The sequence below is a fragment of the Somniosus microcephalus genome, chromosome 26 (genome assembly GCF_052327205.1).
Source record: "Somniosus microcephalus isolate GS21.2 chromosome 26, FLI_Smic_1.0, whole genome shotgun sequence".
NCBI lineage: Eukaryota > Metazoa > Chordata > Chondrichthyes > Squaliformes > Somniosidae > Somniosus > Somniosus microcephalus.
Window position 1 is genome coordinate 7,663,939 of NC_141012.1, and position 25,349 is coordinate 7,689,287.

General features: G+C 50.6%; 1 protein-coding gene across 4 annotated transcripts; it reads left to right on the top strand.

Moving 5' to 3' along the window:
* Window positions 1–7,878: 7,878 nt before the first annotated feature.
* On the top strand, window positions 7,879–25,340 carry tmem25 (transmembrane protein 25). Of its 4 annotated transcripts, none has more exons than XM_085967748.1 (9): window positions 7,879–8,264; window positions 11,013–11,127; window positions 12,206–12,517; window positions 16,238–16,528; window positions 17,718–17,849; window positions 19,127–19,160; window positions 21,022–21,140; window positions 21,906–21,998; window positions 23,873–25,340. In XM_085967748.1, the coding sequence occupies exons 2-9, from the start codon at window positions 11,055–11,057 to the stop codon at window positions 23,944–23,946; spliced, it is 1,128 nt and encodes a 375-aa protein (XP_085823874.1). In that variant the 5' UTR covers window positions 7,879–8,264; window positions 11,013–11,054; the 3' UTR covers window positions 23,947–25,340. The 4 variants fall into 4 exon arrangements, with proteins under 4 accessions (XP_085823874.1, XP_085823876.1, XP_085823873.1 ...); XM_085967747.1 differs by lacking the exon at window positions 7,879–8,264 and adding an exon at window positions 8,427–8,535; XM_085967750.1 differs by lacking the exon at window positions 11,013–11,127 and having other exon boundaries at window positions 8,187–8,264.
* Window positions 25,341–25,349: the final 9 nt, after the last annotated feature.

Below are 25,349 nucleotides of genomic sequence, written 5' to 3' on the forward strand. Positions count from 1 at the left end.
TTTTTTATCCACACTTTTGGTTTGTGCCTTTTCCTTTTCTCTCTCTCCCACACGGCAGCTGTCTCTCACTCTGCCAGCGCATTTCACACTTCATCTCGAGCCATTGTCTGTCTCTTTACCTGTCCTATTACCATCTCGTCCCACCTTGAATATCTCTTAATGTCTCTTCTTTCATCCCCTCCCCCATTTCCCAGCCCCCAAACTGGCCTTTTAATCTGTTTCATTTCCTGCCCTTTTTTTTTCTCAGTCCTGACGAAGGGTTTCGACCCGAAACGTTGACTCTGTTTCTCTCTCCACGGATGTTGCCGGGCCTGCTGAGTTTTTCCAGCATTTTCTGTTGTTATTTCACACTGAAAGATACTGGGAGAAGAAAACTGCTGGAACCATGTGACGTCAGGATGGATTCGTCTGCAATTCGGGGAAAAATGGGTTTGGAAAATAGAATTTCATTTTTGCCATTTGTCATCCAGGCCACAGGATGGTGCAATTACACGATCTGGATGTACATTGTCACCCTCTGCTGGCAGGAGACCAGAACTACGTCAACAATAGGCGCCATTTATATTGTGTCTTTAATGTAGGAAAGCAACCACAACTTGCATTTATATAGCGCCTTTAGCATAGTAAATCGTCCCAAGGCGCTTCACAGGGGTATTATAAGACACAAAAATTTGACACCGAGCCACAGGAGAAATTAGGGCAGGTGACCAAAAGCTTGGTCAAAGAGGTAGGTTTTAAGGAGCGTCTTAAAGGAGGAAAGAGAGGGAGCGAGGCGGAGAGGTTTAGGCAGGGAATTCCAGAGCTTAGGGCCTCAGCAGCTGAAGGCACGGCCACCAATGGTGGAGCGATTTAAAATCAAGGATGCTCAAGAGGCCAGAATTGGAGGAGCGCAGAGATCTCGGAGGGTTGTGGGGCTGGAGGAGATTACAGAGATAGGGAGGGGCGAGGCCATGGAAGGATTTGAAAACAAGGATGAGAATTTTGAAATTACAAGCAGCACTTTCATATTCTGAGTATTGTAATTTAGATGGGGGGGGGGTCTGTGATTACTAATTGATTTGGAAAGGGGTCCTTCAGCCGGAAAAGTTTGAGAACCGCTGCACTAACGCTATATAAACACAAGTTGTTGCTGCTGTTGGGAAAAAGCGCGGCAATCCTTGAAGAAATAGTCCGAGGCTGTGACGGGGAGAGTGTGGGGCCTCTCGGGGTGGGTAGGATAAGGTGGGATTGAATTGCCCTATCGGGCCGGGTACAGAATACAGACTATATTTTCCTTTGATGAGTTGCCCAGGAGCTGCGTCAAGTCTGAGGATTGAAAGAGGATGGAGCAAGGCGTAGAGATTGGGAAACACAGAAACTGTTGGATTGGAGGAGGGAGGGGGAGACCGAGAGTGGGGTGAGGGGTTCCATCGCTAGAGGTCAGGGGGAGAGGAGAGTTCCCAACCCTCCAGTATTACCCTGCAGTCTCCAGGAATTAAAAAAAACAATCTTCAGGGCACTGCTGCTAGAACATGTGGGAGAAAAAATCACAGGGCGGTTAAAAAAATGAGTGCTTATTAAAAGAACACTTGTTTATTAATTGTAAAAATATCGAACGGGAGGGGAGGGGGGAAAAGGCTGTTTGACCGACAGTCAAGAATCATCCAATCGGTAACGAAGAGTCTGTTCGCCTTCCGATTGGTCGCGGGGAAGGTGGGGCCCCGTGAGGACGGACATGTCGGGCGACCAATGGCGGGAGCCTGGGGGCGGGGCATGCTGCGGCAGGAGGGTCATGTGACGATACCTCCAGGAATAGGTGCAACCAGATAATGAAGCAGTCCATGCCCGCAGGCAGCAAGACCTGGACGATGTTCAGGCTTGGGCTGATAAGTGGCAGGTAACATTCTCGCCACAGAAGTGCCAGGCAATGACCATCTCCAACAAGCGAGAATCTAACCATCTCCCCTTGACATTCAACGGAATTACCATCACCGAATCCCCCACCATCAACATCCTGGGGGTCACCATTGAGCAGAAACTTAACTGGACCAGCCACATAAATACTGTGGCTACAAGAGCAGGTCAGAGACTGGGTATTCTGCGGCGAGTGTCTCACCTCCTGACTCCCCAAAGCCTTTCCACCATCTACAAGACACAAGTCAGGAGTGTGATGGAATACTCTCCACTTGCTTGGATGAGTGCAGCTCCAACAACACTCAAGAAGCTCGGCACCATCCAGGACAAAGCAGCACGCTTGATCGGCACCCCATCCACTGTAATGTATGTAATGTATATATACCTTAAGGGAGAGAACTACTTTTTACAGCTCCTGTATACTGTAGTACTGGCAGTGACTACACCTGTATATAAACCCTGAGTAGTGATCTGTACAGTTAGTTGCAGTTTGAACCACGTTGAGTAAACACCTGTTGTACCGTTCTCTGCAGTCCTTTTCTTATTATTACACGGACATAACAGTGGCGGCGAGCAAGTTCGAACCTACCTGCAACTCTCCATCACCTCCCAGGGATTCGCTCCTGGAGAACAGTGGAAGAAGGTCGAGTCCAGAAGCACGGGTGTCAACCACGGGCAACCGCTCAGTCATCCAGCGGAGATTTGAGCATCGCAGGGGAGGCTGTCGAGAGCCAGGCTTGGCTTTCCAGTCATGGTGGTCCAGCGAAACGGGCTGGCAACAGGTACTGCGCAGACCCTTCCCGGACAGCGACGGGCTAGAGCCCGACCGAGCGGCACAGAAAAAGGCCGAGCAGCGTCGACGGGGGAGAGAGAGAGGGCAGAGTGCACAGGGCGCAGCGGTGTTCAAGACCGAGCGGCGTCAATGGGGAGAGAGACGAGAGAGAGCAGAGCGCAGCCGGTGGTCAAGGGCCGAGCAGCGTCAATGGGGGAGAGAGGCGCGCAGGAAAACATGAGGCGCTGCCATTGCCACAAGGACCGCAGAGAGCGGCATTGGCAGCAGCGCACGAAACCCACAGGGCGTCGCCATTTGCCACGAGGACCGCCGAGAGCGGCGTTGGCAGCAGCGCGGGAGATGCCATTTTAAGCCGCAGCGGGGAAGAAAGGAAAGCGCGGGAGACGCCATTTTAAGCCGCAGCGGGGAAGAAAGGAAAGCGCGGGAGACGCCATTTTAAGCTAGTCTAACCACACCCAAAAATGCCGAAGAGTTGCAGTATCACAGCGTTCGACAATGAAGTCGAAGATTGGACGACATATGTTGAACGCATAGAAGTATACTGCAAGGCGAATGAAGTGCCAGATGACAAGAAAGCGCTGGTATTGTTGAATTCAATGGGTGCAAAAACGTATGGCTTACTACGAAACCTAGTAACCCCAGAGAAGCCAGTAGAAAAGGATTTTGAAAACATAGTGTCAATCCTACAGGACCACTTAAACCCCACACCGCTGCTGATAGCAGAAAGATTTAAGTTTCACAAAAGGAACCAGCATAAAGATGAAAGTAATGCTGAGTATTTAACGGAACTGCGCAAGCTATCGAAACACTGCCAGTTTGGAACGGGACTAGCAGATACTTTAAGGGACAAGTTTGTGTGTGGGCTTCAAAGTGAAGGAACCCAGAAACGGCTTCTATCAGAAAAGGATCTTACGCTGGACAAGGCTTTCAGCATTGCAGTATCACACGAAGCAGCAGCACGGGGCGCTGCAGAGATACAACGGAGACCGCAAGAATATGGCACAAATGAAATGTCACACGGAACAGTGAAGTGCTATCGCTGCGGCAGAACAACACACGACCATAATGATTGCTGGTTCAAGGACAAAGTGTGCAGACAGTGTGGAAAAGTGGGACACATAGCAAGAGTCTGCAGGTCGGGAAAGAAAACCAGCAGCAAGAAATCTCCACAGGAGAAGTACAAGAAGGTACATAAGGTGACGGAGAGTAGTTCAGACGAACAGAAGAGTGATACAGACTCCGGATGCAAGGAGCTGGGTTGTCTGAAACTACATAATGTGATCAAAATGGAGGATCACCAAACTAACTGGGTCACGCTCAAGATAGCAGGAGTCCAAGTGAAAATGGAATTGGACACAGGATCAGCCCTAACAGTCATAAACCGAAGGGACTACAAGCGGCTATTCTCACATATACCCTTGAGAGATACAAAGATTGTCTTGAAGACGTACACGGGGCAAAAAGTCTACCCCAAAGGAAAAATAAGGGTGAACGTTATATATAACGGCAAGGAAACACCAAAAATGGACCTATATGTATTGCCAGATGGAGGACCACCACTACTAGGACGTGAATGGATCCGGAAGATACAGCTAGATTGGCATTCCATACAAGCACTGACTGTAGATGCCAAAAAGGATGACGACGTCACACCTGGACGACTGTCAAAAATGCTAACTGACGCACAAGAAGTGTTCCAGCAGGGACTCGGAACACTAAAAGGCATAACAGCGATGATCAAAATAGAGGAAAATGCAAGCCCAAAGTTTTTTAAGGCCAGATCCGCCCAGCTGTCGAAGCAGAGCTGGAAGGTTTGGAACGTTCAGGAGTACTGTCCAAAGTGGACTGGAGCGAGTGGGCTACACCCATCGTTCCTGTAATGAAGAGGTCGTTGAGTAATACGCCTGGGGAACCAAAGAAGGTTCGCATCTGTGGGGACTTTAAGGTGACAGTGAACCCAGTCCTTCACACTGTACAATATCCGCTTCCGCGGATTGAAGATATTTTTGCCTCGCTATCTGGAGGGAAACGCTTCACTAAGATTGATCTGGCCCAGGCGTACCTGCAAATGGAGGTAGAAGAAGCCTCGAAACAGTACCTCACGATCAACACTCATAAAGGTCTCTACCAATACAACCGGCTGGTGTTCGGTAGCATCAGCTCTGGCTATTTGGCAAAGGGCAATGGACCAAGTCCTGCAAGGGATTCCAGGGACCCAGTGTTATTTGGACGACATCCTGGTCACGGGCGAAAATGACAGTGATCACCTCGCCAACCTGGAGCAGGTGCTCACTAGATTGAAGGAATATGGGCTCCGAGCTAATCGCCACAAATGCGAGTTTTTCCAGAAGCAGATCTCGTATTGTGGCCACGTTATTGATAAAGAGGGGTTACATAAGTCCCCTGAAAAGATTGAGGCAGTAGTCAAGGCTCCAGCACCGGAAAATGTGTCACAACTGAGGTCGTTCCTCGGGCTGGTGAACTACTACCATAAGTTCTTGCTGAATTTGTCTACCGTACTACACCCACTGAACACCCTACTGCAAACGGGGGTACCATGGAAGTGGAGTGATGAATGTAAACGAGCTTTCCAGAAGAGCAAAGCATTGATCACATCAAAAGAGATGTTGGCTCATTGCAACCCAGTACTACCAATTCGGTTGGCGTGTGATGCATCACCCTATGGCATTGGAGCGGTGCTGTCGCACAAATTCCCGGACAGCTCGGAGAGGCCAGTAGCCTTTGCGTCTCGGTCACTAACCTCAGCCGAGCGTAACTACGCCCAGATTGACAGGGAGGCCCTCAGCCTAGTGTGGGGAGTGAAAAAGTTCAATCACTATCTGCACGGGCAGAAGTTCACCTTGCTGACTGACCACCAACCACTTGTCTCCATCTTTAATCCAAAGAAGGGCGTTCCGGTGATGACTGCGCAACGGCTACAAAGATGGTCCCTTTTTCTAGGGGCGCACCAATATGAAATCGAGTATAAGGGCACGAAACAGCATGGAAACGCTGATGGGCTATCACGCCTGCCACTGCCTACTGCGGAGGAAGCACCAGCAGTGGATCCTGTCGAAATATTTCATTCGACTATATTTGAATGCTTGCCAGTAACTAACGCTGGTATAGAGAAGGAGACCCGAAATGACCCGACACTGTCTCGGGTATATGATTTGACGGTGAAGGGATGGCCAGCACATGGCGACTCACTGTTGCCAGCATTCTCATCCAGAAGAGAACAGCTGTCAGTATGCCAGGGGACCTTGATGTGTGGATCCCGAGTGGTAATTCCACCCAAGTTAAGGGAGAGAGTGCTCAATGAGCTTCACGAAGGTCATCTGGGAGGGGTGAAAATGAAAAGCCTTGCTAGGGCTTATGTGTGGTGGCCGGGGATTGATCAGCAAATCGAGGACCTGACAAAGAGCTGCTCAGGATGCCAGAAGGTCCAAAATGCACCACCACATGCCCCTCTACACCCATGGGAGTGGCCCTCATCTCCATGGCAATGGGTGCATATTGATTTTGCTGGTCCATTCATGGACTCAATGTTTTTAATAGCCGTGGATGCGCACTCTAAATGGCCTGAGGTGATCAAAATGTCCTCCACCACCACGGAGAAAACTATTGCAGTCCTACGGACCATTTTTGCCAGGAACGGCTTGCCAGAGCAGATTTGCTCTGATAACGGACCACAGTTTGTGTCCGAAGAGTTTCGAAGATTTATGAAAAGGAATGGGGTAAGGCATTACACATCCGCCCCGTATCATCCAGCCACAAATGGATTGGCTGAGAGGTTCGTACAAACCTTTAAAAAAGCAGTAAAGGCCATGTGCGATGACGACATTCCACTGCAGCATAAGGTGGACAATTTCCTGTTAGCCTACAGAAATGCGACACATGCAGTCATCAACCAGGCCCCGGCCATGATGTTCTTTAACCGAAGGTTGAGATCTCGTCTGGATTTGCTCAGACCAAATGTACGAAGAGATGTTGAGAGTAAGCAATTCCAGTACATCAATGAGAAGCCGACAAGGAGCTTCAATGTAGGGCAACCAGTCTTGGCCCGCGACTACCGAACAGAGAAATGGCAACCAGGAACGATATGCACACGGCAGGGGCCACTAATGTACACAGTGGATGTTGGGGAGAACATTGTGAGACGCCATGCTGACCAGATCCTAGAGTCACAGGAATGAGTCAACCCCATGTCTCGGCCATACGTACCTGGTGAGGAACCCGACGTACAGGTCGCATCTACCTCAGAAACAATAGCATTGGAAGCTGATGAATCAACTGACGACAGGGTGCTAGAATCGCCTCCGCACCAAGAGCGAGACACTCGGGAAAGGCGCTATCCAGAAAGAATCAGGAAGCCTCCCCAGAGACTGAATATATGAATGGACTATTTTCATATAACATTGTATATTAAAAATGTTAATTGTTAAATGAGTATTATGGTACTGTTAATCTAAAAGGGGAGGAATTGTAATGTATGTAATGTATATATACCTTAAGGGAGAGAACTACTTTTTACAACTCCTGTATACTGTAGTACCGGCAGTGACCACACCTGTATATAAACCCTGAGTAGTGATCTGTACAGTTAGTTGCAGTTTGAACCACGTTGAGTAAACTCCTGTTGTACCGTTCTCTGCAGTCCTTTTCTTATTATTACATGGACGTAACATCCACCACCTTAAACATTCACTCCCTCCACCGGCGCACCGTGGCTGCAGTGTGCACCATCTACAAGATGCACTGCAGCAACTTGCCAAGGCTTCTTCGGCAGCACCTCCCAAACCCACGACCTCTTCCACCTAGAAGGACAAGGCCAGCAGGCGCATGGGAACACCACCACCTCCAAGTTCCCCTCCAAGTCACACACCATCCTGACTTAGAAATATATCATCGATCCTTCATCGTCGCTGGGTCAAAATCCTGGAACTCCCTCCCTAACAGCACTGTGGGAGCACCTTCACCACACGGACTGCAGCGGTTCAAGAAGGCGGCTCACCACCACCTTCTCGAGGGCAATTAGGGATGGGCAATAAATGCTGGCCTTGCCAGCGACGCCCACATCCCATAAACGAATAAAAAAAAGCCAGAGTTGGCAACCCTTACAGGAGAGAGTGAGCGGTGGGGGAGGGGGCGGGGAGGAGGAGGAGATGAGTCTCGCTTTCAAGACAGTGGGCGAGGATACAGAGAGGAGGAAGCGTGCGTGGGAGAGGGGATTCTGAGGCTAAGAGGGGGAGTTCAATGTTTATTACTCCTCCGCTGGTGATAATATGCCTGCCTGTCGTGGGCACAGGATTAGAAACAGAGGCTGTTGGAGCATAAGAATCATTAAATCCAGGCTTGATTCAGTGAGTCTGCAGGTTTCCCTCAGACCTGCAGTGCAGCACGTCAGTGAGCAGCTGCTGTGATACCAGCGAGAAGGCCACACAAGTAATAGGGGAAAGGCGGAGGGAGGGGGGGATTCCTCATGGTTAAAGGACAGGAATTGCCTCCAAATGCCTCGTCCTGGCTCACTTGAATAAAGCACAAAGCCATTTGCCTCTCTCCCTGGAATATCAGCAAGGTGAGCTTGTTTTAAATTGTTCCTGTTTTCCTGTAAGTTAAGTAAACCTCGTGCTGTGTTACGATTAGATATCGGGCCAATTACTGGGTCGCTTTTAATGTGACGCGCAGTGAACGGTGAATGGCATCGGGCTCATCCCCCTACTCTTTCGTGTCCATGTGACCAAAGGCAAGTGCCCAGGCAAGGTCAGTCAGTCAGGGGAGGGCTGGTATCGCCACCGGACAGCTTACACCCGGCCGTTGACAGCAAAGGTGGCTCGGGCATATTTATGGTGGGTTTATTATTTGCAGAGTGGATTTCTCTGTTTCGTGGGCCTTTGCCAGGGGCGATGCCAGCTTGCACCACAGTCTTCCTTTCCTGTCACTCCGACCTCTGGTTGCAGAGAGGCAGGTAGCGCGCAGGGACAATCTGGGCACGAGGTGGGGGGGGGGGGGGTGCGAGGGGCCCACACCTGCGGAAACCCCAGGAAGCTACGATCCAGACCCCGGTTACCCCAGCGGCCTGGAATTATTTGGCTTTGAGATGGGCTGTGTTTGTTCCTTGCCCACATCCCTTGCGCGTTCAACAAGGCCATCACTCAGCGTGAACACTCCTGGTTACGAAGTCAGATATTCCCACCGCGGGCTGTGTGTTGAAAGTGGAGGCGGAGGGGCTTGAAGGTATAGAAGCACTGGAAAAGAGATTCACAGGAATGATACCAGAACTAAGAGGTTATAAATATCAGGGAAGACTGAACAGGCTGGGGTTCCCTTCTTTAGAAAAGAGAAGGCTGAAGGGTGACCTAATGGAGGTTTTTAAGATTATGAAGGGGTCATAAGAACATAACATAAGAAGTAGGAGCAGGAGTAGGCCATACGGCCCCTTGGGCCTGCTCCGCCATTCAATAGGATCATGGCTGATCCGAACCTAGACTCACGTCCACTTCCCTGCCCGCTCCCCGTAACCCCGAATTCCCTTATCTGCTAGGAAACTGTCTATCTCCGTTTTAAATTTATTTAATGTCGCAGCTTCCACAGCTCTCTGGGGTAGCAAATTCCATAGATTTACTGCCCTCTGAGTGAAGAAGTTTCTCCTCATCTCAGTTTTGAAAAGGTGGACGTAAAGAAGGTGTTTCCACTGGAGGAGGAGTCCAAAACCACGGGCCATAAATATAAGATAGTCACTAATAAATCCAATAAGGAACTCGGAGAGTGGTGAGAATGTGGAACTCGCTGCCACAAGTGGTTGAGGCGAAGAGCAGAGATGCATTTAAGGGGAAGCTGGATAAGCACATGAGGGAGGAAGGAATAGAAGGATATGTTGGTAGGGTGAGATGAAGAGGGCTCGTGTGGAGCATAAACACCGGCATGGGCCTTTTGGGCTGAATGGCCTGTTCCTCTGCTGTAAATACCACCTGATTTTATGAATATTCTTGTTGCATTAAATGTATCGCATAAAATGAGCAAGTTTCAGAGCCCCCTCGGTGAGTGTTAAATGGCCAATAGACCAGGGGTTTTGAATTGCCACCTGTACAGAGTTACACGATGTGATGGATAGGGCGCGACAATGAGCTACATGTCTGAATTAGGGAGGGAGACAAGCAGCCAGGGTTCCTGTTCCTGACCCATCCCCAGTGAGAAGTGCGTGTCTGGGCTTCCTTCCATAATCCTCTCCGCCTCTCCTCCTTAAAACCTACCCCTTTGATCAAGAGTTTGGTCACCTGCCCTAATATCGGCTCATGTGGTTCGGTGTCAAATTTTGTTTGATAATCGCTCCATTGAAGCACCTTGGGACGGTTTACTACATTAAAGGCGCTATATAAATGCAGTGCATTTACCCACTAAGCCATTGAGAGTAGCACAGCTTTAAGAAATGAAACCATCAGCAACATGTAGCTGTGTCACAGTGGGTAGCATTCTCATCTCTGAGTCAGAAGGTTGTGGGTTCAAGTCCCGCTCCAGAGACTTGAGCACAAAAATCTGGGCTGACACTCCCAGTGCACTGCTGAGGGAGCGCCGCACTGTCGGAGGGGCAGTACTGAGGGAGCGCCGCACTGTCGGAGGGGCAGTACTGAGGGAGCGCCGCACTGTCGGAGGGGCAGTACTGAGGGAGCGCCGCACTGTCGGAGGGGCAGCACTGAGGGAGCGCCGCACTGTCGGAGGGGCAGCACTGAGGGAGCGCCGCACTGTCGGAGGGGCAGCACTGAGGGAGCGCCGCACTGTCGGAGGGGCAGTACTGAGGGAGCGCCGCACTGTCGGAGGGGCAGTACTGAGGGAGCGCCGCACTGTCGGAGGGGCAGTACTGAGGGAGCGCCGCACTGTCGGAGGGGCAGTACTGAGGGAGCGCCGCACTGTCGGAGGGGCAGTACTGAGGGAGTGCTGCACAGTCGGAGGTGCCGTCTTTCAGATGAGACGTTAAACCGAGGCCCCGTCTGCTCTCTCAGGTGGACGTAAAAGATCCCATGGCACTATTTTGAAGAAGAGCAGGGGAGTTCTCCCCGTTGTCCTGGTCAATATTTATCCATCAACCAACATCACTAAAACAGATGATCTGGTCATTATCGCATTGCTGTTTGTGGGAGCTTGCTGTGCGCAAATTGGCTGCCGCGTTTCCTACATTACAACAGTGACTGCACTTCAAAAAGTACTTCATTGGCTGTAAAGCGCTTTGGGATGTCCTGAGGTTGTGAAAGGCGCTATAGAAATGCAAGTTCCTTCTCTTACCGTGGGAAGCAAACGATAATGTGTTGTTTGGTTTTTTTTGGCCCAGTTTCAGGGAAGATGTAATAAAAGCAGGAGAGCAGCCTCCAACATGAGAGTGGCTGGATGTGACAATGTCGTAGGAGCCTTCCTTCTTCTGCAGCTGGAGGCCTACGTTCGCTCAGGTACCTCAGCACAGGGAGCGCTTGGATTTTCATTCTCTCTAGTTCAGCCAGCGGTTTTCTTTCTCCCTGTCCCTCACCTTGCCCCGGGACCTCAGCAGGAACCGTCGAGGTAACGTCAGGTGCAAAGTGCTTCCAACGCTTGTCTGTGTCAACAGGCGGATGCCTGAATGGCCCAATGCTAAATGCAAACCCCCTCCCCCCTTCTCTATGGTACTAGGCTGAACGGGCCGGGGCTCTTTTCTCTAGAAAAGAGAAGGCTGAGGGGTGACCTGATCGAGGTCTTAAAGATTATGAAAGGATTCAATAGGGTAGATGTAGAGAAGATATTTCCACTTGTAGTGGAGTCCAAAACCATAAATATAATATAGTCTCAAAAAAATCCAATAGGGAATTTAGGAGAGACTTCTTTAGCTCTCGAAGAAGCCTTGGCGAGTTGCTGCAGTGCATCTTGTAGATGGTGCGCACGGCAGCCACGGTGCGCCGGAGGGGAATTCAGGAGAAACTTCTTTACCTAGAATGTGGAACTTGTTACCACAAGGAGTGGTTGAGGCAAATAGTATAGATACCTTTAAGGGGAAGCTGGATAAACACATGAGGGAGAAAGGAATAGAAGGATATGCTGATGGGGTGAGATGAAGAGGGGTGGGAGGAGGCTCATGTGGAGCAGAAACACCAGCACGGACCAGTTGGGCCGAATGGCCTGTTTCTGTAAATTCTACGCGGGCCTCTCCGTCCTCGGCCTGTGCTCAGTGAGCTAACCTCAGTGCGGGGTGCTGCACTTTGCTTCAGTGCCCCATTGACTCGCAAGGGGTAACAGTCAGCCAGAGTTTCCAATCACTGACCAGTGACCCCCGCCGCTGGACACTGCGTGGGGGGTCGGGTGAGGGGGGGGGATCTGGCGCAGCTGTGATGCCCCGCGTGTTGAATAGCCTGCCACACTCACTGGGTTCATGCTTGAAGAATGGTCACCTGGGGTGAGGTTCCGATGGGGTGCCTATCATCACGGAATTGCACCCCCAGCAAAATTTTGGGGGTTCCGATGGTACAACGATCATTTTACTGAGTGCTTTTGTTTCAGAAATCGCGGAGCCGTTTCCTTTACTCAACGGGCGGCCTCGTCCTGTGGTCACCTTGGAGGAGAATGCTGCCAGAGAGTTTACCTGCAGGATGGATGGCTGGAAGTCGGTGCCTGTTGTCACCTGGTACCTGAATGGTAAAAGACAGGAGAGTAACCAGACAATGCTGATCCCCAGCTCCAGCGACACCACCAACCAGAGCTTGAGCACCTTTGTGATTACCACCCGCAGGAAGGACAAGGAACTCAACTGCTCGGCCACTGACCCTGTGACCGGGAAAACCCAGAACGCCAGTGTCATCCTCAATGTGCAGTGTGAGTCTTCTTCGGCAGTCCCGAGGATAGAAACATAGAAGATCGGAGCTGGAGTAGGCCATTCGGCCCCTCGAGCCTGCTCCGCCATTTAATGAGATCATGGCTGATCATCCAAATTCAGTACCCGGTCCCTGCCTTCTCCCCATATCCCTTGATCCCTTTAGCCTCAAGAAATATATCTAACTCCTTCTTGAATATATTTAATGAATCGGCCTTAACGGCCTTCTGTGGTAGAGAATTCCACAGGTTCACCACTCTCTGGGTGAAGAAATTCCTCTTCATCTCTGTCCTAAATGGCTTACCCCCTATCCTTAGACTGTGACCCCTGGTTCTGGACTCCCCTGCCATCGGGAACATTCTTCCTGCATCTAGTCTGCCTAGTCCTGTTAAAATTTTATAAGTTTCAATGAGATCCCCTCTCATTCTTCTAAACTCCAGCGAATATAAGCCTAATCGACCCAATCTCTCCTCATATGTCATTCCTGCCATCCCAGATATCAGCCTGTTGAATCTTCGCTGCACTCCTTCCATGGCAAGTACATCCTTCCTCAAATAAGGCGACCAAAACTGCACACAATACTCAAGATCTGCAGCAAGGGTGACTTGCTTCCACATTAAAAAATGAGTTCTCAGGTGACTGATGAGTCTGATGCGGGACCTACAGTCTCTGTCACAGGTGGGGCAGACGGTGGTTGAAGGGGCGGGTGGGCGGGGTGCTTGGGTTGACGTGCGCTCCTTGCGCTGCCTGCGCTTGGCTTGTGAGTACTGGGAACGCCCTGGGAGGTTCGAGTAGCTGATGCTCGGGAGGAGGCGCGGGTTGTATCCCTGTTCCGGGTAGGATGTATTACGAGATTTCCAGCCTGCGATCCCTCGCTCCATGAGTTCCCAATGCTATCTTGTTCTGAGGAGGAGGCGGGGCGGGGAAAGGGGAGTTGGGGAGTCAGGGTTTAACAACAACAACTTGATATAGCGCCTTTAGCGTAGTAAAACATTCCAAGTGTCGGCTGTGGCTCAGTGGGTCCCACTCTTGCCTCTGAGTCAGAAAGTTGTGAGTTCAAGCCCCACTCCAGAGACTCGAGCATAAATCTAGGCCGCCACTCCCAGTGCAGTACTGAGGGAGCGCTGCACTGTCGGAGGGGCAGTACTGAGGGAGCGCTGCACTGTCGGAGGGGCAGTCCTGAGGGAGCGCCGCACTGTCGGAGGGGCAGTACTGAGGGAGCGCCGCACTGTTGGAGGGGCAGTACTGAGGGAGCGCCGCACTGTCGGAGGGGCAATACTGAGGGAGTGCTGCACTATTGGAGGGGCAGTACTGAGGGAGCGCTGCACTGTCAGAGGGGCAGTACTGAGGGAGCGCTGCACTGTCAGAGGAGCAATACTGAGGGAGCGCCGCACTGTCGGAGGGGCAGTACTGAGGGAGCGCCGCACTGTCGGAGAGGCCGTCTTTCAGATGAGACATTAAACCGAGGCCTTGTCTGCCCTCTCGCCACTATTCCAAAGAAGGGCAGGGAGGGGAGTTCTCCCTGGTGTCCTGGGGCCAATATTTATCCCTCACCAACATCACTGAAACAGATTATCTGGTCATTATCATGTTGCTGCTTGTGGGAGCTTGCTGTGCGCCAATTGGCTGCTGTGTTTCCCACATTACAACAGTGACTACACTTCAAAAAGTACTTCATTGGCTGTAAAGCGCTTTGGGACGTCCTGAGGTCGTGAAAGGCGCTGAAAATCTTTCTTTTCTCTAAGATGCTGCACAGGAGCTAAGGTGGAGCTGAGTAAACCGTGGTGTATCCCTTTGAAGCCATACGGTCTGATTGCCATACCTTGTTCAAGGAAATGGAAATTCGCATGTGTGACAGTGTGACTCTGGACATGCATTGAATATCCTGCCGTCTGGGCCTCCTGGCCACTCTGGTGATGTCACTGACTAGGAGACCAGCTCCATCCATTCTAATGGGAGCTGCACTGGGACCTGCACTGGGATCTACACTGGGAGGCACCTAAAGCCAGGAAAGCACACTGCTGGCAGTCATGGCTCACCTTGGTGGGACCTTATCAAAAGTTTGCTGAAAATCCAAGCTGACAATATAATCTGTCATTTTACGCCACCGCTATCTCTGTGAAACACCAAACAAGCTAATTAAAGACAAGCCTCCCTTATCTCGATCCATGCAAACTGCCAGCATTAAAGCACTCAGATGGACACAAAGACCATCAAGCATTGATTGAATGGAGCTGGTACCAAGGAGCCCTTGGACAGGGAAATCAATCTGCACGGGGCTAAGATTGAAGACATTTTTCAGCTTTGTCCCATGACTGAATTGGATGGACTTTGAAACTCACAGGCTGCTGAGATACTTCAGTGTGAGTCTCAGTACCCAGGACACCTGCTAGCACCCGAAGGCACTTGGACCCTCATCCATGTCTTTGTTACCTCTAGACTTGACTATTCCAACACACTCCTGGCTGGCCTCCCACATTCCACCCTATGTAAACCTGAGGTCATCCAAAACTCGGCTGCCCGTGTCCTAACTCGCACCAAGTCCCGTTCACCCATCACCCCTGTGCTCACTGACCTACATTGGCTCCCGGTTAAGCAACGCATTAATTTCAAAATCCTCATCCTTGTTTTCAAATCCCTCCATGGCCCTCGCCCCCTCCCTATCTCTGTAATCTCCTCCAGCCCCACATCCCCACCCCCCCACCGAGATATCTGCGCTCCTCTAATTCTGCCCTCTTGAGCACCCCTGATTTTAATCACCCCACCATTGGCGGCCGTGCCTTCAGCTGCCTGGGCCCTGAGCTCTGGAATTCCCTCCCTAAACCTCTCTGACTCTCTTACCTCTCTTACCTCCTTTAAGACACTTCTTAAAACCTACTTCTTTATCTGCCCTAATATCGCCTCATGTGGCTCGGTGTCAAATTTTGTTTGATAATCGCTCCCGTGAGGCGCCCTGGGACGTTTTACTGTGTTAAAGGCGCTATATAAATGCAAGTTGTTGTTGATATTTATTTTTGATGTGGCGGAAGAGACTGGATTTGCTGGTGAACCCAGGCAGCACTTAAAGGAAATTCAGGCTAGTAGGACCAGAGGATGTAAATTGAATTTAGTGAAAAATACATTTTAAACAGATATTAGAAACATATTTCTTTGCTCAAAGATAAATAAATGGATGGAATAATCTACCAGGCAAGGTAGTGAAGGTAAGACTATTGGGGTGTTCAAATGCAGGCTGGGGGAGGAACAAGCTGTAATGGGCTGAATGGCCTCTTCTCCTCCTTGGCTTTTTAATCTAGAGTTCTTGAAACATGATGAGGCCTTGGCAAGGCCCTGGACTTTGTGGTTCTTTGTTATGGGCCTCAGCAAACACCACGGTCGCGAGCCCTCAACCCTGGTTATAGCTGCTTCCAAACATGTCCTGCCGCACCATTGGCGGCCGTGCCTTCAGCTGCCTGGGTCCTAAGCTCTGGAATTCCCTCCCTAAACCTCTCCACCTCTCTACCTCTCTCTCCTCCTTTAAAGACGCTCCTTAAAGCCTACTTCTTTGACCAAGCCTTTGGTCACCTGTCCTAATGTCTCCTTCTTTGGCTTGGTGTCAAATTACGCTCCCATGCAGCGCCTTGGAAAGTTTTCCTATGTTAAAGGCGCTATACAAATCCGAGTTGCTGTTGTTGTTATGCCACTAAATGAGAATTCTTGTCCTTCCTGTATTTTTCCCCCAGTTAAACCTGAAGTTGTTCGGATGGATGCCGAGTATAAGGAACGCAACGACTCGGGTCTGTTCCTGGTCCTCTTTGTCCTGGTCCATGCGAACCCACCTGCCACCATTACCTGGGTGGACGAAAGTGGCCACGTAATTGTCAACACCTCCAATTTCATGATCCTGGACACCAAGAGCTACCCTTGGTTGACCAACCACACTGTCCACGTGCAGTTGTCCAGCCTGGCCAAGAACTACTCCTTCACCGCCAGCAATCAATTTGGTGTGACCAACTCATCCATTTCTTTACCAGGTAAGGGGAAAACCATGAAAAGTCCACCGTTGGTTATATAGCCCATTCAAAGCTGTTCTAAAGCTCTGGACTTCCAAAATGAGTTGATTCCTGTCGGTAAGGGTATCAAGGTATTGGAGCTAAGGCAGGAAAATGAAGTTGAGGTGATCAGCGATGATCTAATTGAACGGTGGAGCAGGTTCGAGGGGCTGAATGGCCTCCTCCTTTGCCGAATGATACTATTCACTCATTTTCACCAATTTCTAATTTTAAGTCCCAATCCAGTGCCTTCAGCACATAATCCAGGCTGACACCTTCAGTGCAGTGCTGAGGGAGCGCCGCACTGTCGGAGGGGCATTACTGAGGGAGCGCCGCACTGTCGGAGGGGCATTACTGAGGGAGCGCCGCACTGTCGGATGGGCAGTACTGAGGGAGCGCCGCACTGTCGGAGGGGCATTACTGAGGGAGCGCTGCACTGTCAGAGGGGCAGTACTGAGGGAGCGCCACACTGTCGGAGGGGCAGTACTGAGGGAGTGCCGCACTGTCGGAGGGGCAGTACTGAGGGAGCGCCGCACTGTCGGAGGGGCAGTACTGAGGGAGCGCCGCACTGTCGGAGGGGCAGTACTGAGGGAGCGCCGCACTGTCGGAGGGGCAGTACTGAGGGAGCGCCGCACTGTCGGAGGGGCAGTGCTGAGGGAGTGCTGCACTGTCGGAGGGGCAGTACTGAGGGAGCGCCGCACTGTCGGAGGGGCAGTACTGAGGGAGCGCCGCACTGTTGGAGGGGCAGTACTGAGGGAGCGCCGCACTGTCAGAGGGGCAGTACTGAGGGCGCGCCGCACTGTCGGAGGGGCAGTACTGAGGGAGTGCTGCACTGTCGGAGGGGCAGTACTGAGAGAGCGCCGCATTGTCGGAGGGGCAGTACTGAGGGAGCGCCGCACTGTCGGAGGGGCAGTACTGAGGGAGTGCTGCACTGTCGGAGGGGCAGTACTGAGGGAGCGCCGCACTGTTGGAGGGGTAGTACTGAGGGAGTGCTGCACTGTTGGAGGGGCAGTACTGCGAGAGCACCGCACTGTCGGAGGGGCAGTGCTGAGGGAGTGCTGCACTGTCGGAAGGGCATGAAAGGTGCTATCGAAATGCAAGTCTGTCCTTTTGTTGTGGAAGTGGCTCATGTATCACTTGGGCCACTCATTCTTTCACCTTTTCCTCCCAGGTTTCCTCCATTCACGTGTTGAAGTGCCTGTGCTGGTGATCATTCTCGGGGGAGTCCTTGGGCTCCTCACCATCCTGCTCCTGAACGTTATTGTACTGTGTGCCGTATACCGGAGGAAGAAGGAGAGCGCAGGTAAGACACCGAGCGGGATGGGGCATTGCAGCGTGTTGGTGTGGTGACCCGTTGTGGTAGAGCCTGCTCACAGAGCTGCCTCCCGCTCAATGAAGCTACTTGTGGTGGGGCGGGGATGGGGGGCGTTGATGCGGGCAGTTGTTGAGTGCAAGAAAGTTGGAGGGGTCCTGCTCTTGACTCCTTCCACTCAAGGATGACTGGTAATTGAGAAGATCCATAAAACCTTCCCCAGGAGTGTTGGGTCATCCATCACTGTTTCTGTTTCTTTCCTGTGCGAAGGCACCTGCCATTCGCAAGCCACATTTCCCTGGAGATCTGAAGCTAATGGAGTGACAGCGAGTTCATAGAATCGTAGCACAGTACAGCACAGGAGGAGGCCATTCGGCCCATCGAGTCTGTGCCGGCTCTTTCGAAGATCAATCCAGTCAGTCCCACTCCCCGCTCTTTCCCCAGATTCCTGTGATTTTTTCTCCTTCAAGTATTTATCCAATTCCTTTTGAAGGCTACTATTGAATCTGTATCCACCGCGCTATCAGGCAGCGCGTTCCAAATCCTAACCACTCGTTGTGTAAAAATGTTTTCCCTCATGTCGCCTCTGGTTCTTTTTCCAATCATGTTAAATCTGTGCCCTCTGGTTATCGACCCTTCAGCCACTGGAAACAGTTTCTCTTTATTTGCTCCGTCTAAACCCTGCATAATTTTGAACACTTCTATTAAATCTCCTCTTAGCCTTTCTCTATCCACATAACTGTGATCCCTGAAACTATTCAATCTTTTGTACCCTCACCAAAGCCTTCATGACCTTCCTAAATTGTGGAGTAGTCACTGTTGTAATGTAGGAAATGTGGCAGCCATTTTGCGCACAGCAAGATCCCACAAACAGCAATGTGATAATGACCGGATAATCTGTTTTCAGTGATGTTGATTGAGGGATAAATATTGGCCCCAGGACACTGTGGAGAACTCCTCCTGCTCTTCTTCGAAATTGTGCCGTGGGATCTTTTACATCCACCTGAGAGGGCAGATGGGGCCTCGGTTTAACGTCTCATCCGAAAGACGGCACCTCCGACATTGCAGCGCCCACTCAGTCCTGCACTGGGAGTGTCAGCCTGGATTTTTGTGCTCGAGTCTCTGGAGTGGGACTTGAACACACGACCTTCTGACTCAGAGACGAGAGTGCCACCCACTGAGCCACAGCTGGCACATTGGAATCGATTGATTCCCGGGACTAACGTGTACCGGACACAATTGATTAGTTTTTTTTCATTCTGTTCCAGATTTAAAACCTGGCTGTGACTCTGCTGTTCACAGGTAAATAATCTACTCGATGACATTTGGATGTTTTCTTTTAGTTTATTCTCTGCTTCCCCTTCTCCCCTTGCTGGGTACTGACCTTGACCGTGCCTATGCTTTGCAGTGAGTGTAACCAGCATATTCAATTGTGGAGATTATCTCAGCCAAGATTGAACCTCGTCACCCTATGTCCCACACACGCTGCTGGCCCGTGTCCTAACTCGCACCCGGCCCCGTTCACCCATCACCCCCTGTGCTCACTGCCCCGTGTCCTAACTCGCACCCGGTCCCGTTCACCCATCACCCCCTGTGCTCACTGCCCCGTGTCCTAACTCGCACCAAGTCCCGTTCACCCATCACCCCCTGTGCTCACTGACCTACATTGGCTCCCGGTCCGGCAACGCCTCGATTTTAAAATTCTCATCCTTGTTTTCCAATCCCTCCATGGCCTCACCCCTCCCTATCTCTGTAACCTCCTCCAGCCCCACAACCCCCCCACCCCCCGCCCCCCGAGATCTCGGCGCTCCTCCAATTCTGGCCTCTTGAGCATCCTCGATTTTCATTGCTCCACCATTGGTGGCCGTGCCTTCTGTTGCCTCGGCCCTAAGCTCTGGAATTCCCTCCCTAAACCCCTCTGCCTCACTACCTCTCTTTCCTGCTTTAAGATGTTCCTTAAAACCTACCTCTTTGACCAAGCTCCTGTCCTAATATCTCCTTACGTGGCTCGGTGTCAAATTTTGTTTGATAATCGCTCCTGTGAAGCGCCTTGGGACGTTTCACTATGTTAAAGGTGCTATATAAATGCAATTTGTTGTTGTAGAGTCGCTGGATGGTGATCAGGAGTGGGAACCCTGGCTGATTTTTCTCTCCCTGGATCAGGGACCCAACTGTTGCCTGAAGATCAGCTGACTCCAATCGGTCCACAAATCAAACCCGGTGTGTAATAAAAAGACAGGAACAGGAGGAGGCCATTCAGCCCCTCGAGCCTGTTGCGCCATTCAATTAGGTTATGGCTAATCTCTAACTCAACTCTGTTTCCCCGCCTCTGATCTCCCTTGATGCCCTTACCGTACAAAAACTTATCGATCTCAGTCTTGAAATTTACTGGTGTCGATAGTAGCCATGATGTGGAGATGCCGGTGTTGGACTGGGGTGGACAAATGTAGGAAGTCACACAACACCAGGTTATAGTCCAACAGCTTTATTTGAAATCACAAGCTTTTGGAGCGCTGCTCCTTCGTCAGGTGAACGACATCCTTGTGATTTCAAATAAAGCTGTTGGACTATAACCTGGTGTTGTGTGACTTCCTACATTTGAAATTTACTATTCAGCCCCCAGCATCCACAGCCTTTTACGGGAGACAGTTCCAGATTTCCACCACGCTGTATGTGAAAAAGAGTTTCCTGATTTCGCTCCTGAAGGCTTGGCTGTAATTGTGCCCCTTTCTTATGGACCCCCCCCCCAATCAAATCCTTTAATCTTTGTAAACACCTCAATCAGATCACCCCTCAACCTTCCAAACTCAAGGGAATACAAGCCAAGTTTATACAACCTGTCCCCTTGACATGACCCTTCATGCCCCGAGCCAAGCATTTAACCAGGTACAACATGCATCAGATGCAGAGTTAAGCTCCTTCCACATTGGGCCAATAATGTGCCTTAATCTCCAACCTCATTTTCAACGAGATCACCTCTCATTCTTCTAAACTCCAAAGAGTATTGGCCCAGTCGACTCAATGTCACTGACAGAGTCCTGGGAGCGTGGCGCAGTGGGGGGAACTGAGAGAGGGAACTCTGATTCTCTACTACCAAACAAAACGGCATGGAGTACAAATTTCAACTCTTCCATAAAACGCTTGTGTCTTTTTGTCAATGCAGCAATTCCACAAATGTTAAATGCGATGACGCACAGATCCCGAGGGAGAACATCTCCCTCCAGTCAAACCTGCAGCTGAATCAGCATCAGGACGCCAATGATCTGAACCGACACCCCGCAGGTAATCCAGGGTCTGCAGCCTGAGCGGCAGCTCCTCCGAGATCCACTGGCTTTTTTGTGTTAAAGGAGCAAGTAAAATTGGAGGTAGCGTAGGGGTCTGGCGCTGAGCATCCCGCACACAGAGGGGGTAGATTTTAAGGAGCGCATGTTTTAAGGAGCGTCTTAAAGGAGGAGAGAGAGGCAGAGAGGTTTAGGGAGGGAATTCCAGAGCTTAGGGCCTCGGCAGCTGAAGGCACGGCCACCAATGGTGGAGCGATGGAGATCGGGGATGCGCGAGAGCCCAGAATTGGTAGAGTGCAGAGATCTCGGGGGATTGTGGGGCTGGAGGAGATTACATAGAAACATAGACATAGAAGATAGGAGCAGGAGCAGGCCATTCGGCCCCTCGAGCCTGTTCCGCCATTCAATGAGATCACGGCTGATCAATCAAACTCAGTACCCTGTCCCTGCTTTCTCCCCATATCCCTTGATCCCTTTAGCCTTAAGAAATACAGAGATAGGGTCGAGCCCATGGAGGGATTTGAAAACAAGGATGAGAATTTTAAAATCGAGGCGTTGCCGGACCGGTAGCCAATGTAGGTCAGCGAGCACAGGGGGTGATGGGTGAACGGGGCTTGGTGCAAGTTGGGATTAAAAGGTTTTAATGTGCTTGATTTTCTCTCTTGCTGGAATTTTTCCAAAATAGAAAGCAGGAATGGTTAAGATTCTGAAGTTTGGAGATACCTGGGTATTTACTAACTGCATCATGCTTTCTGCAATAAACCAGAGGCTGATGGAGCGTCGAGGCATCTGTCTGAAAACCAGCCGGCGTGCGATGATCTGTCAGATCAGGAGAACTCTGCTGCCGTGGACCCTAAAGGTGACTAGTTACATAACGTGACTCTCACTCCTGCTCAGCCTTTAATTCATTCCTCCAGGGACCCCTCCTTTCACAGTGACAGTCCATTATTGAGCACCAACCTCATGAGACACAAGGTGCAGGTTCACTGGGCTGTTGGTGTGTGAAGTGAAGCTCGTTTCTAGGGGATTGGATGGGGAAGTGGGTGAGACACTCGTTTGTCACCTGCAGGTTCGAATCAAAGCCCTCTGTTTATTGGCTCTCAGGCCCCTGTGTAAAATGAACTGGGGACAATCTCAATGCAGGGAGCATGTTAATATTTGCTGGGGGTCACCGGGAGTGTGTTAATATTTGCTGGGGGTCACCGGGAGTGTGTTAATATTTGCTGGGGGGTCCCCGGGAGTGTGTTAATAATTACAGGGGGTCTCTGGGAGTGTGTTAATAATTATAGGAGAGTCCCCGGGAGTGTGTTAATATTTACAGGGGGTCCCTGGGAGTGTATTAATAATTACAGGGGGTCTCCGGGAGTGTGTTAATATTTACAGGGGGTCCCCGGGAGTGTGTTAATAATTACAGGGGGTCTCCAGGAGTGTGTTAATAATTACAGGGGGTCTCCGGGAGTGTGTTAATAATTACAGGGGGTCTCCAGGAGTGTGTTAATAATTATAGGAGGGTCCCCGGGACTGTGTTAATATTTACAGGGGGTCCCCGGGAGTGGGTTAATAATTACAGGGGGGTCTCCAGGAGTGTGTTAATAATTACAGGGGGTCTCTGGGAGTGTGTTAATAATTATAGGAGGGTCCCCGGGAGTGTGTTAATATTTACAGGGGGTCCACGGGAGTGTATTAATAATTACAGGGGGTCTCCCGGAGTGTGTTAATATTTACAGGGGGTCTCCGGGAGTGTGTTAATAATTACAGGGGGTCTCCGGGAGTGTGTTAATAATTACAGGGGGTCTCCGGGAGTGTGTTAATAATTACAGGGGGGTCTCCGGGAGTGTGTTAATATTTACAGGGGTCCCCGGGAGTGTGTTAATAATTACAGGGGGTCTCCGGGAGTGTGTTAATAATTACAGGGGGTCCCCGGAATGTGTTAATAATTACAGGGGGTCCCCAGGAGAGTGTTAATAATTACAGGGGGTCTCCGGGAGTGTGTTAATAATTACAGGGGGTCCCCGGGAGTGTGTTAATATTTACAGGGGGTCTCCGGGAGTGTGTTAATAATTACAGGGGGTCTCCGGGAGTGTTAATATTTACAGGGGTCCCCGGGAGTGTGTTAATATTTACAGGGGATCTCCGGGAGTGTGTTAATATTTACAGGGTCCCCGGGAGTGTGTTAATAATTACAGGGGGTCTCCAGGAGTGTGTTAATATTTACAGGGGGTCCCCGGGAGTGTGTTAATAATTACAGGGGGTCTCCGGGAGTGTGTTAATAATTACAGGGGGTCTCCGGGAGTGTGTTAATAATTACAGGGGGCCTCCGGGAGTGTGTTAATATTTACAGGGGGTCTCCGGGAGTGTGTTAATATTTACAGGGGGTCTCCGGGAGTGTGTTAATAATTACAGGGGTCTCCGGGAGTGTGTTAATAATTACAGGGGGTCTCCAGGAGTGTGTTAATATTTACAGGGGGTCCCCAGGAGTGTGTTAATATTTACAGGGGATCTCCGGGAGTGTGTTAATATTTACAGGGGTCTCCGGGAGTGTGTTAATATTTACAGGGGGTCTCTGGGAATGTGTTAATAATTACAGGGGGTCCCCGGGAGTGTGTTAATAATTACAGGGGGTTCCCACGGAGACCATGACCACTGCGGCACTGAGTAGACGAGCTGCATTGGGCTAAATGCTCATTGTCTAAAGTTGGTCACCTGATTGCATTCTCTATCCCTTTGCTGCAGGGTCTGTTCGTTTCCCGATGTATGGATATATCTACAAAGCCTCCAGTATGAGCAGTGATGAGATCTGGCTTTAAGTGCGTTTTTACTTTGCTCAGGTTACGGAGGAACGGATCGTTCCCATGAATGTCGGGGGTTCAGCTCCCAACCCCAGCAATCCACAGCACGAGAAACATGAATCAAAATCTTCTAATTATAAACCCCCGAGACTGCAACCCCCCCCCCCCCCCCCCCCCCCCGCAGTCATCATGGTCAATCCAGCAGCGGGAGCTGTGGCCTTTGTGTGACTGAGTGACTGGAAATGGAAGTGGTTGATGATTAATTAAAGCACATGACAGTCCCCTATGGCACAGTTCAACCAATCCAGTCATAAACTAAAGCAATGATAGACAGTTTGGGCTAAACCATTTTTCTGTCCATTTTGGAGAAACAGTTGGAATTATAGAATCATACAGCAGAAGAGGAGGCCATTCGGCCCGTCGTGCCTGTGCCGGCTCTTTGAAAGAGCTCTCCATTTAGTCCCACTCTCCCTGCTCTTTCCCCACAGTCCTGCAAGTATTTCCTTTATCCAACTCTCTTTTGAAAGTTACTATTGAATCTGCTTCCACCGCCCTTTCAGGCAGCGCATTCCAGATCACAATAAATCGCTGCGTACAAACATTCTCCTCATCTCCCCTCTGGTTCTTTTACCAGTCACCTTCAATCTGTGTCCTCTGGTTACCGACCCTCCTGCCACTGGAAACAGTTTCTCCCTATTTACTCTATCAAAACCCCTCAATGTAGGAGAGCACAAAGTTTGAGGCGAAATCAGGGAGTAATGAATGGGGGACACCTAGCCGATAAACCTCACAGCTGAGAGGCCTTGGGAGCTAGAGTTCAGTTGCAGGGAGGGAGAGAAAGAGCACAAGATATTGTACTTGGAGCTTAGGAGGAACAGAAGAGGAAAGCTCTAAAGACCATTGACCAGAGCGGTTCCAATAAATCAGAGACAAGAGCGATTGGAAAGGTGACGGAGATTAGAGGTGAGGAATGGAGATGTTTCTATTCTGCAAATTCTCAGAATCACTAATGGCCGTGTTCCAGGAGAATGAGATTGGGGGAAAAACCTTTCAGAGCCAAGGATGTGGCATTTGATCACTCGCCCCTTACACACAGCGAAGACAGACTTCCAATTGGCATCTCCACCTGTTAACTCGCAATCGGGATCAGGAACCGGGGTCGAGGGGAAATATATGAAGGCTTCCGCCCGGTCTGCCTTTTTGAATTCTGTTACTGAAAGGGTGGACAGTGAATGTCCAAGGTACTGGGCTGAGACATCCGACAGTAGATGCACACCAACAATGCACAGGCTAAGCAAAGCACAGCGAAAGAACTACTGGGAGGCCATGTGGCTAAACCAATGTTTTATTTCCAGTATCTGAGCATGGGGCAAGCAGGAGAGGGAGGGCATTGGGGGAGAGGGAGGGCATTGGGGGAGAGG

Bases quoted from the DNA above. Each gene is read 5' to 3' on its own strand.
- tmem25 (XM_085967747.1), top strand. The intron at 11,128-12,205 runs GTACCTCAGCAC...CTTTTGTTTCAG, and splicing joins GGAGGCCTACGTTCGCTCAG to AAATCGCGGAGCCGTTTCCT. The intron at 16,529-17,717 runs GTAAGGGGAAAA...TTTTCCTCCCAG, and splicing joins CTCATCCATTTCTTTACCAG to GTTTCCTCCATTCACGTGTT.